Source organism: Phocoena sinus, chromosome 9, assembly GCF_008692025.1.
Source record: "Phocoena sinus isolate mPhoSin1 chromosome 9, mPhoSin1.pri, whole genome shotgun sequence".
NCBI lineage: Eukaryota > Metazoa > Chordata > Mammalia > Artiodactyla > Phocoenidae > Phocoena > Phocoena sinus.
In genome coordinates, this window is record NC_045771.1 from 46,472,222 (window position 1) to 46,487,828 (window position 15,607).

Genomic DNA, 15,607 nt, shown 5'->3' on the forward strand with positions numbered 1-15,607 from the left:
GGTGTCGATCTTCAAGGCATGCTCTGCAGAGCCTGAAAGCGGCATTGGTGTCAGGGAGGACTCAGAAAGAGGACAAGGAGGAGGGCTCGGGTGCTGGCCCAGGAGTATCTTTACTTCAGCCCCTGGTGTCTGACTCCCTGGGACTGGGCTCTGTGAGGGTGCTGGCTGTGTTGGCCCTGTCCAGGGGTTGAGCCAGCAGGAGTGGAGATGAGGGAGCAGCTCTCCCTGGGGCCACACTGGCACAGATGACCTTGGACCATCACTTTGGACTCATTATCTGTACTGACATTTATTTCTGCCTTGTCCCTGTCCAAAAAGAACTTGAGGTCTGAAGTCCCTCAGTCTTCAAAGAAAGACAGAAGTTAGCAGTGTTCAATGACCTGGTATTGTAAATTATAGCATTTACTGCACTCCATTGTAATAGCTTCCTGTGAGGCTGTCTCGTCTAGACTGTAGCTCCTTGAGGGTAGGGCCTGTGTCATGGTCACTGCTGAGTCCCCAGGGAAAGCACCGCATCTTCATTTGTTGAACAACAAAGTGCTTGTGTGCCAGGCATGATGCTGGTACCAAGAGTCCAGTGGTGAACAAAATGGACCTGCCCTCATGGGTGTACCCTCTAGTGAGGAAGACACAGTTAAGAAACAAATCATTCAAGTAACTATTTAATTACAATCATGATGAGTGCTAGAAAGGGGAAAGCTAAGAAGGGAACCTAATACAGATGAGGTTTCAGGGAAGGTCTCCCTGAGGAAGTGGCATTTAAACTGAGCCATGAAGGATGAATAGGAGTTCATCAGCTGAAAGTGTTCCAGGTGGGGAAATAGCACGTGCAAAGGCTCTGAGGCATGAAAAAACATGGTGCCCTTGAAGAACAGCAAGAAGCAGATGGGCCTGTGGTTCAGACAGTGTGGAAGAGGGAGCAACAGGAGGCAGAGGAGACTAGACCATAAAATATCTGTGGGTCATATTAAGTATGTTGGTCTTTATCCTAAAAGCAATGGAAAGTCATTGAACAGTTTGAAGCAAAGAGGGATGTGATCAGATGTGCATTGTAAAAAGACCACTCTGGCTCTTCTAGGAAAGTGGATTGGAGGAGGCCAGAGGCCATGTAAAGGGATGGTCAGTAGGACACTGCAGTGAGCCAGAGAAGAGATGATGGGCGCTTAGGTCAGGATGGTGGTGCCGAACATATGGAGAGGTTCCAGGGAGCCCATTCTAGGGGTATTTAGGGAATAAAACAGAACTCTGTGATAGAAGATGAGGACGAAGGTTGACCCCCAGGTTACTAACTTGCACAACGGGATGTAGAGTTGTACCATACATGGAGCTACGGAACCCTGGAGAGATGTACCCACTTTGAGGTACCTGGGAGGTGTCCAGATGAAGGTGTCAAGTAGGTAAGCAGCCCCACAGTGGAGCGGTCTGGCCCAGCTCAATGACATATGAATGAGGCCAGGGATAGATGAGGTTCTTCTGGGGAAGAGGGCCAGGCCCCAAGCCTGGAGGAAATCCATTATTTGGAGGTCACAGGGAGGAGGATATAAAAAAGGAGACAGAGATGGAGTGGCCAGATGTAGGAAAGAAACCAGAGAGCATAATATCAAACCAAGGGAAGGTGGTGTTTCAAGGAGGAGGGAGAGGGCAGGACAGCCAAATGCCTGTGAGGGTCAGGAAAGACAAGGGCTAAAAACTGTCATTTAAGTTCAGGTTTATAGAGGCTGTTGGTTACCTTAGTGAGACCCAGTCCATAGAGTGATGGTAGCTGGAAAGGATTAATATGTGAATATCAAACAAGTCATCAAGATGGCAGGGTAAGAGGATGTGGAGCTTACCTCCCCCACAAACACATCAAAATACATCTACATGTGGAACAAGTCTTGTGGAAAACTAACTGGAAAACTGGCAGGAAAACTCCTGTACAACCAAGGCTGCAAGAAAGATTCCCATGTAATCACAGAGGATGGGAAAAAAAAGCATCAGGACAGAGCCCATGGGAGGGGACCAAGAGGAAAAGGAAGACCCAGACAGGTGGATACTTGCCCTGGGGAGTGAGCGGGTTGAGCCACAGACTGGGTGTCCCACACAGAGGAGACAAGCCCCATTGGCTACTTGGAGAACTGCTAGGACAGACAGAAAGGCTGGAGAAACCTCGACTCCAGTTGTGAGGAGTGCATGGGTGCTTGCTTACCACCAGAGAGGGCAAAGCGAGGTCTGCCCTAGCATGGTGGTGTCACCACACTCTCCAGTCCCAGCTGAGCAAACACCCCAGCCCCACTCATTCCACACCACAGCTTGGCACTAGATCTAGGGCAGCCAGGTCCTGGGAGAAGACTTGATCTAGAGATGCAGAGGTGGCCCAGGAACTTGGGGGGTGGTCCAGGTAGGGCAGCAGCAGCCACTGTTAGCACTTACTAAAACAGCACTACAGAAGCAGCCCAGACGTCTGATGGCAGCATAGCTGCTTCAACTCCCACAGCCATAATGCCATGACCGCTAGTGCTAGCTGAGCAAATGCTCCAGCCCCACCCACTCCACACCACAACCTTGCACTAGACCTGGGATGACCACAATGGGGAAAAGACATGACCTTGGGCTGCATCTGAGCAGAGCTGCAGCTGCCTACACAGGTGGTGCCATTGGACCTCTGTAAGTGCAGGGAGAAGGAAAAACATACACTTAAAGGGAACAGAGCCAGCTTGAGCCCAACCCTCAGGGCATTCACTCCAACAACTTAGGAGCAGCTCCCTGCCCTGTGTGATGGCCACTGAGCAGAGAGGAAGTCCTGCATCACACCCTGTGCAGGCTCTAGCTCTTTCAATTCTAGCCACACCCCCATCAAGCTGATAGGGGCCAGCACATCCTGAAGAAGACATGACTGGCATCCACATCAAAACCCGTCCTCACACCAAAAACACTGGGCACACAGTCTACATGGGGACACTCCCACATGAAAACAAACACCCCTTCAAGACCACAGTAGGTAACTGTTTCACCTAAATTCACTGAGACAGAGAAAGTAAAATGAAAAAGCAGAGGAACTATTCCCAATTGAAAGAGCAAGAGAACCACCCCCCCCCCCACCGAAAAAGTAATGAAACAGAGGTAACAATGAGTTCAAAAAGTTGGTAATAAAAATGCTAACTGAATGAAGAAAGAGTTGATCTAAGCACAGATCATTTTAACAAAAACTATAAAAAGACCCAAAGCACCCTAAACGCAATGAATAGCAGACTAAATGACACAGAACACATAAATGATCTGGAATATTAAAAAATGGAAACTGTCGAATCAGTACAGCAGACAGGAAGAAAATGAAAAAAAATGAAAGCAACATATGTATGAGATCTATGGGATAATATAAAATGTGCCAACATCTGCGTTATAGGGTTTCCAGAACGAGAAGAGAGAAGAGAATCAAAAATGTATTTGAAGAAATTATGGCTGAAAACTTCCCAAACCTAAAGAAGGAAATAAATATCTAGGTACAGGAAGCACAGAGGGTCCCAAACAAGAGGAACCCAAACCACACCCACACCAAGACATATCATAAATGGCAAAAGTTAGAATTCTAAAGGCAGCAAGTGTAAAACAGCATCATACACAAGAGACCCCCCCCCCCCGCCCCCCGGCATAAGGCTATCATGGATTTCTCTGCAGAAACCTTTGCAGGCTAGAAGGAGTGGCATGATATTCAAAGTCACTGAAGGGAAAAACCTACAACCTAGGATACTCAACCCAGCAAGATTATCAAGGAGAGAAGATTATATAAGGAGAAAAGAATTTCTCAGACAAGCAAAAACCTGAAAGAAGTCAGTGATACTAAACATACTCTGAAAGAAATGTTGAAGAGTCTTCTCTAAATGGAAAAGAAGAATCTATAGGAAAGGGAAAATAACAACAGGAAAGACAAATATATATATTGAAGATCATTTAACCAGTATGTGGATTAAAAAAAAGATGGAATTCAATAATGACATTTTGTAATGTCAAACTGTGAACATAAATTTGTACTGTACAGTCCTCGTGTGTACACTATGCAGTATATTATATACTTGTTAATAAAACCATCATAATAAAATTGTAAAAGTGACTATAACTACAATAAACAGTAAAGGGATAAGCAGGGAGATACAAAATATGATATCAGAGCAAAGATCAATAAAACTAAAAGCTGGTTCTTTGAGAAGATAAACAAAATTAATAAACCATTAGCCAGACTCATCAAGAAAAAAAGGGAGAAGACTCAAAACAATAGAATTAGAAATGAAAAAGGAGAAATAACAACTGACACTGCAGAAATACAAAAGAACATGAGAGATTACTACAAGCAACTCTATGCCAATAAAATGGACAACCTGGAAGAAATGGACAAATTCTTAGAAATGCACAACCTGCCAAGACTGAATCAGGAAGAAATAGAAAATATGAACAGACCAATCACAAGCACTGATATTGAAACTGTGATTAAAAATCTTCCAACAAACAAAAGCCCAGGACCAGATGGCTTCACAGGCGAATTCTCTCAAACATTTAGAGAAGAGCTAACACCTATCCTTCTCAAACTCTTCCAAAATATAGCAGAGGCAGGAACACTCCCAAACTCATTCTACAAGGCCACCATCACCCAGATACCAAAACCAGACAAGGATGTCACAAAGAAAGAAAACTACAGGCCAATATCACTGATGAACATAGATGCAAAAATCCTCAACAAAATAGCAGCACACAGAATCCAACAGCACATTAAACGGATCATACACCATGATCAAGTGGGGTTTATTCCAGGAACGCAAGGATTCTTCAATATATGCAAATCAATCAATGTGATACACCATATTAACAAATTGAAGGAGAAAAACCATATGATGATCTCAATAGATGCCGAGAAAGCTTTCAACAAAATTCAACACCCATTTATGATAAAAACCCTGCAGAAAGTGGGCATAGAGGGAAGCTTCCTCAACATAATAAAGGCCATATATGACAAACCCACAGCCAACATCATCCTCAATGGTGAAAAACTGAAACCATTTCCACTAAGATCAGGAACAAGACAAGGTTGCCCACTCTCACCACTCTCATTCAACATAGTTTTGGAAGTTTTAGCCACAGCAGAGAAGAAAAGGAAATAAAAGGAATCCAAATCAGAAAAGACGAAGTAAAGCTGTCACTGTTTGCAGATGACATGATACTATACATAGAGAATCCTAAAGAGGCTACCAGAAAACTACTAGAGCTAATCAATGAATTTGGTAAAGTAGCAGGATACAAAATTAATGCACAGAAATCTCTGGCATTCCTATACACTAATGATGAAAACTCTGAAGGTGAAATCAAGAAATCACTCCCATTTACCACTGCAACAAAAAGAATAAAATATCTAGGAATAAATCTGCCTAAGGAGACAAAAGACCTGTATGCAGAAAATTATAAGACACTGATGAAAGAAATTAAAGATGATACAAATAGATGGAGAGATATACCATGTTCTTGGATTGGAAGAATCAACATTGTGAAAATGACTCTACTACCCAAAGAAATCTACAGATTCAATGCAATCCCTATCAAACTACCACTGGCATCTTTTCACGGAAGTAGAACAAAAAATTTCACTATTTGTGTGGAAACACAAAAGACCCCGGATAGCCAAAGCAATCTTGAGAATGAAAAATGGAGCTGGAGGAATCAGGCTCCCTGACTTCAGACTATACTACAAAGCTACAGTAATCAAGACAGTATGGTACTGGCACAAAAACAGAAAGATAGAAAAATGGAACAGGATAGAAAGCCCAGAGATACACCCACGCACATATGGTCACCTTATCTTTGATAGAGGCAGGAATGTACACTGGAGAAAGGACAGCCTCTTCAATAAGTGGTGCTGGGACAACTGGACAGGTACATGTAAAAGTATGAGATTAGATCACTCCCTAACACCATACACAAAAATAAGCTCAAAATGGATTAAAGACCTAAATGTAAGGTCAGAAACTATCAAACTCTTAGAGGAAAATATAGGCAGGACACTCTATGACATAAATCACAGCAAGATCCTTTTTGACCCACCTCCTAGAGAAATGGAAACAAAATAAACAAATGGGACCTAATGAAACTTCAAAGCTTTTGCACAGCAAAGGAAACCATAAACAAGACCAAAAGACAACCCTCAGGAAGGGAGAAAATATTTGCAAATGAAGCAACTGGCAAAGAATTAATCTCCAAAGTTTATAAGCAGCTCATGCAGCTTAATAACAAAATACAAACAACCCAATCCAAAAATGGGCAGAAGACCTAAACAGACATTTCTCCAAAGAAGATACACAGACTGCCCAACAAACACATGAAAGAATGCTCAACATCACTAATCATTAGGAAAATGTAAATCAAAACTACAATGAGATATCATCTCACACCAGTCAGAATGGCCACCATCAAAAAATCTAGAAACAATAAATGCTGGAGAGGGTGTGGAGAAAAGGGAACCCTCTTGCACTGTTGGTGGGAATGTAATTTGATACAGCCACTGTGGAGAACAGAATGGAGGTTCCTTAAAAAACTACAAATAGAACTACCATATGACCCAGCAATCCCACTACTGGGCATATACCCTGAGAAAACCATAATTAAAAAGAGTCATGTACCACAATGTTCATTGCAGCTCTATTTACAATAGCCTGGAGATGGAAACAACCTAAGTGTCCATCATCGGATGAATGGATAAAGAAGATGTGGCACATATATACAATGGAATATTACTCAGCCATAAAAAGAAACGAAATTGAGCTATTTGTAATGAGGTGGATAGACCTAGAGTCTGTCATACCGAGTGAAGTAAGTCAGAAAGAGAAAGACAAATACTGTATGCTAACACATATATATGGATTTTAAGAAAAAAAAATGTCATGAAGAACCTAGGGGTAAGACAGGAATAAAGGCACAGACCTACTGGAGAATGGACTTGAGGATATGGGGAGGGGGAAGGGTGAGCTGTGACAAAGCGAGAGAGAGGCATGGACATATATACACTACCAAACGTAAGGTAGATAGCTAGTGGGAAGCAGCCGCATAGCACAGGGAGATCAGCTCTGTGCTTTGTGACCGCCTGGAGGGGTGGGAGGCAGGGAGACGCAAGAGGGAAGAAATATGGGAACATGTGTATATATATAACTGATTCATTTTGTTGTAAAGCAGAAACTAACACCATTGTAAAGCAATTATACTCCAATAAAGGTGTTAAAAAAATAAGACATCAGGAGTAAAAAATGTAGATCTTTTAGAATGTGTCTGAACTTAAAAAGCAAGTATATATAATTATGGGTCAACATATATGAACTCCATGGTAATCACAAATCAAAAGCCTACAACAGATACACAAAAACCAAAAAGAAAGGAACTCAAGTATACTGTAAAGAAATGCATCAAACCACAATGGGAGAGACAAAAAGAAGAAGAAATGGACAAAGAAGAACTACAAAAACAACTGGAAAACAAGGAATAAAATGACAATAAGTACATACCGATCAGTAATTACCTTAAATGTCAGTGGACTAAATGCTCCCATCAAAAGATAAGAGGTGGCTTACTGGATAAAAAAGCAAGACCCTTCAATATGCTGCCTACAAGAGACTCACTTCAGGGCAAAAGTCACATTCAGAGTGAAAGTGAGGGGATGGAAAAAAACTTCATTCACATGGAAACGACAAGATAGCAGGGGGAGCAATACTCATATTAGACAAAATAGACTAAAACAAAGACAAAGAAGGGCATTATATAACGATAAAGGAATCAATACAAGAAGAGGATATTACACTCATTAACATATACACCCAATACAGGAGCACCTAAATACATAAAGCAAATACTAAAAGACATAAAGGGAGAAATTGACAATAATACAATAATAGTGGGGTACTTTAACACCCTACTTACAACAATGGACAGATCATGCAGATAGAAAATCAGTAAGGCAGTACAGGTCCTAAATGACACAGCAGACCAGTTGGACTTATTGATATCTATAGGACACTACAGCCAAAAAAAGCAGAATACACATTCTTTTAAAGTGTCTATGGAACATTCTCTAGGATAGATCACATACTAGGTCACAAAACAAGCCTCAGCAAACTTAAGAGGATAGTAATTATATCAAGCATTTTTCCTGACCACAATAGTATGAAACTAGAAATCAACTACAGAAAGAAAAATGAGAGAACAACAAACATGTGGAGACTAAACAATATGCTACTAAAAAACCAATGGGTCAATGATGAACTCAAAGAGGAAATCAGAAAACACCTCAAGACCAATTGAAAATGAAAACACATTTTTCCAAAATCTCTGGGATGCAGCAAAAGCAGTTCTAAGAGGAAAGTTCATAGTGATAGACCTTCCTCAGAGAATAAGAAAAATCTCAAACAACCTAACATACCACCTAAGGGAATTAGAAAAAGAATAAAGCCCAAAGTCAGCAGAATGAAGGAAATAATAAAGATTGGAGAGGAAATAAAAGAGATTAAAAGAAAAAGTAGAAAAGATCAATGAAACCAAGAGCTGGTTTTTGAAAAGAGAAACAAAATTGATAAGCCTTTAGCCAGGCTCACCAAGAAGAAAAGAGAGTGGACCCAAATAAACAAAATAAGAAATGAAAGGAGAAATAACAACTGATACCACAGAGATACAGAAAATCCTAAGAGAATAATATGAACATTTATATGCTAACAAATTGGACAATGTAGAAGAAATGGACAAATTTCTAGAAACATATAGCCTACCAAGACTGAGTCAAGGAGAAACAGGCAATTTTAACAGACTGATCACTAGAAGTGAAGTGAAATTGAATCTTCACACCAAACCAAACCAAACAAACAAAACTCTCAGCAAACGAAAGTCCAGGACCAGACAGCTTCACAAAGGAATTCTAGCAAACATATAAAGAACTTATACCTATCCTTCTTAAACTATTTCAAGAAATTGACGGAGGGAACACTCCCAAATTCATTCTAGGAGGTCACTATTACCCTGATATCAAAACCAGACAACACTACAAAAAAGAAAACTACAGGCCAATATTTTTTATATAAATGCAAAAATCCTCAACAAAATATTAGCAAACGAAATCCAACAATACATAAAAAGGATCATACACCATGATAAACTGAATTTATTCCAGGACGCAAGGATGGGTCAACATATGCAAATCAATCAGTGATACACCGCATTAATGAAAGGAAAGACAAAAGAAACCACATGATCATCTCAACAGACACAGGAAAAGCACTTGACGAGATTCAACATCCATTCATGATAAAACTCTCATCAAAGTGGGTGGGTATAGAGGGAACATATTTCAACATCATAAAGGTCATTTGTGACAAACCCACAGCCAGTATAATACTCAATGGTGAAAAGCTGAAAGCCTTTCTGCTAAATTCAGGAACAAGACAAAGACGTCCACTCTCACCACTTTGATTTAAAATAGCATTGGAAGTCCTAGCCACATCAGACAAAAAAAAAGAAATAAAAGGTATCCAAAATTGAACGGGAAGAGGTAAAATTGTCACTATTTGCAGATGACATGATATTATATAGAAAACCCTAAAGTCTCCCCGCAAAAACTTACAACTACTAAATGAATTCAACAAGGTGGAAGTATACAAGATTAATATATAGAAATAGATTGTGTTTCTGTAACACTGATGATGAAATATTAGAAAGAGAAGTTTTAGAAATCCCATTTAAAATCATGTCAGAAAAATAAAATACCTAGGAATAAACTTAACCAAGGAGGTGAAAGACCTATACTCTATAGAACACTGATGATGGAAATTGAAGGTGATTCAAACAAATGGAAAGATATCCCATGCTCTTGGATTGGAAGACTAAATATTAAAATGGCCATACTGCCCAAAGCAATCTACGGATTTAATACCATCCCTGTAAAAATACCCATGATATTTTTCACAGAACTAAAACAAATAATCCTAAAATTTATATGGAACCACAATAGACCCTGAATTGCCAAAGCAATCCTGAGGAAAAAGAACAAATTTGGAGGTCTGACCCTCCTGGACTTCAGACTATACCTCAAAGCCACAGTAATCAAAACAGCATGGTATCAGCACAAAAACAAACAGATCGGTGGAACAGAATACAGAGCCCAGAAATAAACCCATGCACCTATGGTAAATTAATCTACAACAAAGGAGGTAAGAATATACAGTACAATGGAGAAAAGACAGTGTCTTCAACAAGTGATGCTGATAAAACTGGTCAGCTACATGTAAAACAATGAGAACATTCCCTCCCATCACATACAAAAATAAACTCAAAATGGCTTAGAGACCTAAATGTAAGACTGGAAACCATAAAGTTCCTAGGAGAGAACATAGGGGGAACACTCTTTAACATCAATCATAGCAATATTTTTTCTTGGGTCAGTCTCCTAAGGCAAAAGGAATAAAAGCAAAAATAAACAAATGGGACCTAATTAAACTTAAAAGCTTTTGCACCATAAAGGAAACCATCGAAAAAATGAAAAGACAACCTACATAATGAGAGAAAATATTTGCAAATGATGCAAATCAACAAGGGGTTAATGTCCAGAATATACAAACGGCTCATACAATTTAACATAAAAGAAAAAGCCCAATTAAAAAATGGGTAGGGGGCTTCCCTGGTGGCGCAGTGGTTGAGAGTCCGCCTGCCGATGCAGGGGACACGGGTTCGTGCCCCGGTCCGGGAGGATCCCACATGCCGCGGAGCGGCTGGGCCCGTGAGCCATGGCCGCTGAGCCTGCGCGTCCGGAGCCTGTCCTCCGCAACGGGAGAGGCCACAACAGTGAGAGGCCCGCGTAACGCATAAAAAAAAAAAAAAAAAAAAAAAAAAAAAAAAAAAAAAAAATGGGTAGGGCTTCCCTGGTGGCGCAGTGGTTGAGAGTCCGCCTGCCGATGCAGGGGACATGGGTTCGTGCCCCGGTCCGGGAAGATCCCACATGCCGCGGAGCGGCTGGGCCCGTGAGCCATGGCCGCTGAGCCTGCGCGTCCGGAGCCTGTGCTCCGCAACGGGAGAGGCCACAACAGTGAGAGGCCCGCATACCGCAAAAAAAAAAAAAAAAAAAAAAAAAAAAAATGGGTAGATGATCTGAATAGATATTTTACCAGAGAAGACTTACAGATGGCCAACAGGCACATGAAAAGGTGCTCAACATCGCTAATTATTAGAAAATGCAAATCAAAACCACAATGAGGTTATCACTTCACGCCTGTTAGAATAACTATCATCAAAAAGTCTACAAATAATGCTGGAAAGGATGTAGAAAAAAGGGAACCCTTGTACACTGTTGGTGGGAATGTAAATTGGTGCAACCACTATGGAAAACAGTATGGAGGTTCCTTAAAAAACTAACAATAGAACTACCATATGATCTAGCAATTCCACTCCTGGGTATATATCCACAAAAAACTACAACACCAATTTGGAAAGATACATGCACCTTGGTGTTCAAAGCAGCACTATTTACAATAGCCAAGACAGGGAAGCAACCCAAGTGCCCATCAACAGATGATTGGATTAATATGTGATACACACACACACACACACACACTGGAATGTTACTCAGCCATAAAAAAGAATGAAATATTACAATTTACAGCAACGTGGATGGATCTAGAGAAAATTATGCTAACTGAAATAAGTCAGAGGAAGAAAAATACTATATATCAGTTACATGTGGAATCTAAAAATAATACAAATGCTTGTGTATGCAAAACAGAAACAGACTCACAGATATAGAAAATAAACTTGTAGTTACCAAAGGGGAGAGGGACAAATCAGGGGTATGGGATTAACAGATACAAATTACTATATATAAAATAGACAAACAAGAATATCCTGTATAGCACAGGGAATTATATCCATTATCTTGTAATAACCTATAACAGAATATTATCTGCAGAAATACTGAATCACCATGCCATACACCTGAACTTAACACAATACTATAAATCAACTATACTTCAATTTAAAAAAAAAAAAAGGAAAAACAAGTGTTCGACCGATTCTGTTCCTTAATTTCAGGGTTGTGTGAAGCACAAGAGTGTGTTAGGAACACATAATGGGAAGGAGCATACAGTAGTCTCTCACACTTACTTGTGTTCTTTGTTTTTCTCCAACAGCTTAAATGGAAACTTGATAAAGCCAGAGGAGGCCAAAGTCTTTGAAGACGAGAAGCGGATTGTCTGTTTCTGAGGGGATGTCTTCCTGTGGGTGGGTCTTGGCCATGGGGGTGACTCTGTGCAGTTGCCTGTCTTGGATGTCTGAAACATCCAGCGTCTGCCGAGGTGGAGCTTCCAGGATTCCTGCCTTCGTGGTGCAAAACGAGCTCTGTGCGGGCACTCTGATTGGCAGAGTCCCTGAGTAGCTGTTACAATTCTGCAGGAAAAGTATGAGCTGTTTTAGTGACTGTAAACATACTCTGAAGAGATGTTAATGCATGATTATTTTAATCTGAAATTAGAGGAATGAGACTTTGAGCTCATAGAAACGCCTGCCCAAAAACCAGGGAGAGTGAGTCGGTCACTGCCGCATTCAATCAAGAGTTGGGGACATGGTGCAAAGTTGATGCCATGTTTCTTGGGGAAAAGGTGCTCAACGAACAAGTGTTTTACCTGCAATGTTCTCTTCCTCCTCAGTACTTCCCCATGTGTTGATATTATTCCCACTTCAGAGCTGTGGATACTGGGGGGGGCGGGTACAGTGTGGGGATCTGACTCATCCAAGGTTCTGTAGGGACTTGGTGCCAAAGGAAGGACCCGCCATGGGCTTACGTCTTAGTCCTGGAGTCTCACCGTCTGCTGACAAAGATCGCAGGATGCCCTCCTCTTAGCCAGTCTGAGGGACAGGACGATGCCTTCGTAATGCTGAGGCTCCACTCAAGGCTTTCGTGGGTCGGGGCTGACCTTTGGAAGACTGATGCTTTGGGCAGAGGTTCTCTGTCCCAGGAAGAAGAATCAGCGCCGTCCTTCAAAAGGAATAAGGCCTGGCTTGCCCATGTCGCTCCGGCATCCAAACAGGAGTTTCTCTCCTCTCTCTCTCCTGCCCTTTTGAGGAAGGAAAGTCTCTTCCTGCCCTCGAGCAGTTGTGTGAGTGACTGAGTTGGAGGCAAGGCAAGCCGCTGAGAACCCAGCAAGCACGTCAGACCCCTGCCACCGTGGCGGGCACCTGGTGGATGCTAAATGGGGGAAAGGAGAAGGTTTCACCAGAGAACTTGTTCTTTTGGCAATTCATTTGTTAGTACAATACTGAAGACACTCATTTTTTCTAACTGCCTGAGCCTGGGATTTTAAAAAGGGACTCGGCCTGGCAAGCACACTGTGACCCCTTCAGAGGCACTTACTGCATGGGGTGGGGCCCTGGGGTGACGTGCTATGAGGAGAGCCTGACGAGGGAAGGCAAGAGGCATCCTCAGTGTGATCCTTCGCAGGCCTCTCTACCCGCCAAGGGACCGAAAAAAGCAGAGGAAGCATCTGAGGCCTCTCCAGTTGACCACTCGATCTACACAGGTGGCTTCTCAGAGGGAATAACTTGAGTCCCCAGTGGCTGGGGCCAGGGTACGCTGGCATGGCCGAACCTCACATCCCTCAGCACCGTGCCATGATGGGCCCTGGCAGGCCGGGTTTGACGTCTGCTATCTTCCTCGGCTGTTCACTGCCGAGGGGAGGACAGAGGTGGGCCTGGACCCGCTGTGGCAAGAGGCACCGAGCTGACAGGGGCCAAGCATGAGAGGGGCAGGGGTGAGGGGGCCCTCCAGCAGTACCTTGGAGTTCTCAGAAGTCCAGCCTGACTTTATACAGCAGCCCCAGTTAGGAAGGGTACAATTCAGGAAGTTGGTCCTGAAAGTTAGGGGGAAAATCCTGTGACAGTCACCCAGCACATGGGGGGCCATTCCCCTAAGGCACGGCTTTGGCGGCTCCTACCCACTCTGCCCACACCCCCAGATTTGGGTATTTGCCTAATAGCCCCTGAGGCAGCAACTCTCTACTAGAGATTCTGGGCAGCAGATATGCCCAGAAAGCACAAAGGAATGAGCACTGGTCAAGGGTTGCTTCAGACTTCAGGCTTTGCCGAGTGAGAGAACCACACTTCTCAGCTGACAAATTCATACTTTATTAAGCTGCTAAAACTAAACTTTTGAGAGTCTAAATGTATCCAGAAACTACCAAATATTACTGCTTTTAGAGGGACTATCAAAATTAAAACTGCTGCCTCTAAGGGAAATTGAATTTGTGTGTTATTGGCTTAAATTCTAACTTGGAAATACTTTAGTCTTTTAGATGGTGAATGATAGATTTTCTATTTTTCTTATAAAAGTATAAAATCAGGCTCCTAATTCACTAAAGTTCTCCATTACCCACAGGTGAGCTTCTGTGCAGAGAAGTGGAGACTCTTCCTAATTAAGAAAAAGATAACAGAAGATTTGGGGAAATAAAGGAATTCCACAAACTTAAGATATGACTCTTTCTTTCCACAGGAACTGAGTTGATTTAGGGAGAGAAACTATAGCTCCTGTATTTCAGAACTACATTTGTGGCTTGTCCTTGCTGATTTGGAACTTATTAAAATAAGCCATGTCAAATCACTGTGGGGCTTTGGGCACATCTTAAGACTGTCAGAATCTCAATTTCCTCCTTGAAAAATAGGAATCCCAGAGTACTGACTCCCAGGGTTGTTGTGAGGATTAAATGAGCTGAAGCATGGAAAGCAGTTAGCACAATGCCCAGTGCAGGGTCAGTGCTCAATATACAATATCATTAAACCAACGTTTCTCATTTCTGCTCACAATGGCACCCCCAGGTGTCCTCTTTACACTCTTAGGCTTAGGGAACTTCCCAACAAGGTCAAATATGGGACTGGAAGTTCTTAAAGTCAAGTCTAAAAACATTCAACATCAAGCTTCCTGCAATATCCTGGCTCCGTCAGTGAAAAGCATAGCTGTTAGTTGTCATCATTCTTACCGAAGAGCCCTACCATTTAAGTGTCACTCACTGAACAGAGGGAGGCACATCCAGGTCTTCACTGCACAGTAAGAGCAGAGCGGGAGCCGGCACCACTGCACAAAGCCAGGCCCTCCAGCCTTTGCCAGGTGTCCCTTTCAGCTGCCCAACTGGGAAGGAGCATTTGGCTCACTGGTGTTTTCATCCACTTCCAGGTGTTACACACATCTATTTCCAGTAACTAATTGCTCACTTACAGGAAAAAAAAAAATCCTTGCTCTGGAGCTGAAAGGCAGAACCATAACCATTATCCCAGTTCCATAGAGAGGAATTTTAATGAAAGTGGAATTAGCTGGTAAGGAGGACAAAGCTCATGTTACCACACAGATGGGCTGGCAGCAGAGCTGCAGGGCCCAGGGGCCATCCCAGCGTGATTCTCACTTAAAACTGAATTAACTGCACCCAAGACCAGCTTAAAACCTTTGGAAGCACTAAGTACTGAAAGATTACAGGCCCCCGATGATCTGTAATGAAAAAAAAAAAAAAAAAAAAAGATTTTAAACAATAGTAAATTATAAAATAAGTTCAAGGATGTTAAATAAGTTTCTGATTTTCCC

The 15,607-nt window shown here is 42.1% G+C and overlaps 1 protein-coding gene across 5 annotated transcripts in view; it reads left to right on the top strand.

The window, feature by feature from the left end:
- NOD1 (nucleotide binding oligomerization domain containing 1) overlaps positions 1–14,504 on the top strand; it is a 91,821-nt gene extending 77,317 nt beyond the window's left edge. For all 5 annotated transcript variants that reach the window (XM_032643193.1, XM_032643194.1, XM_032643197.1 and 2 more), the window contains one exon: positions 12,174–14,504. In XM_032643193.1, coding sequence (XP_032499084.1) covers positions 12,174–12,218 — 45 coding nt within the window. In that variant the 3' untranslated portion in view covers positions 12,219–14,504. The remainder of the gene's footprint in view (positions 1–12,173) is intronic.
- The last annotated feature ends 1,103 nt before the right edge of the window (positions 14,505–15,607 follow it).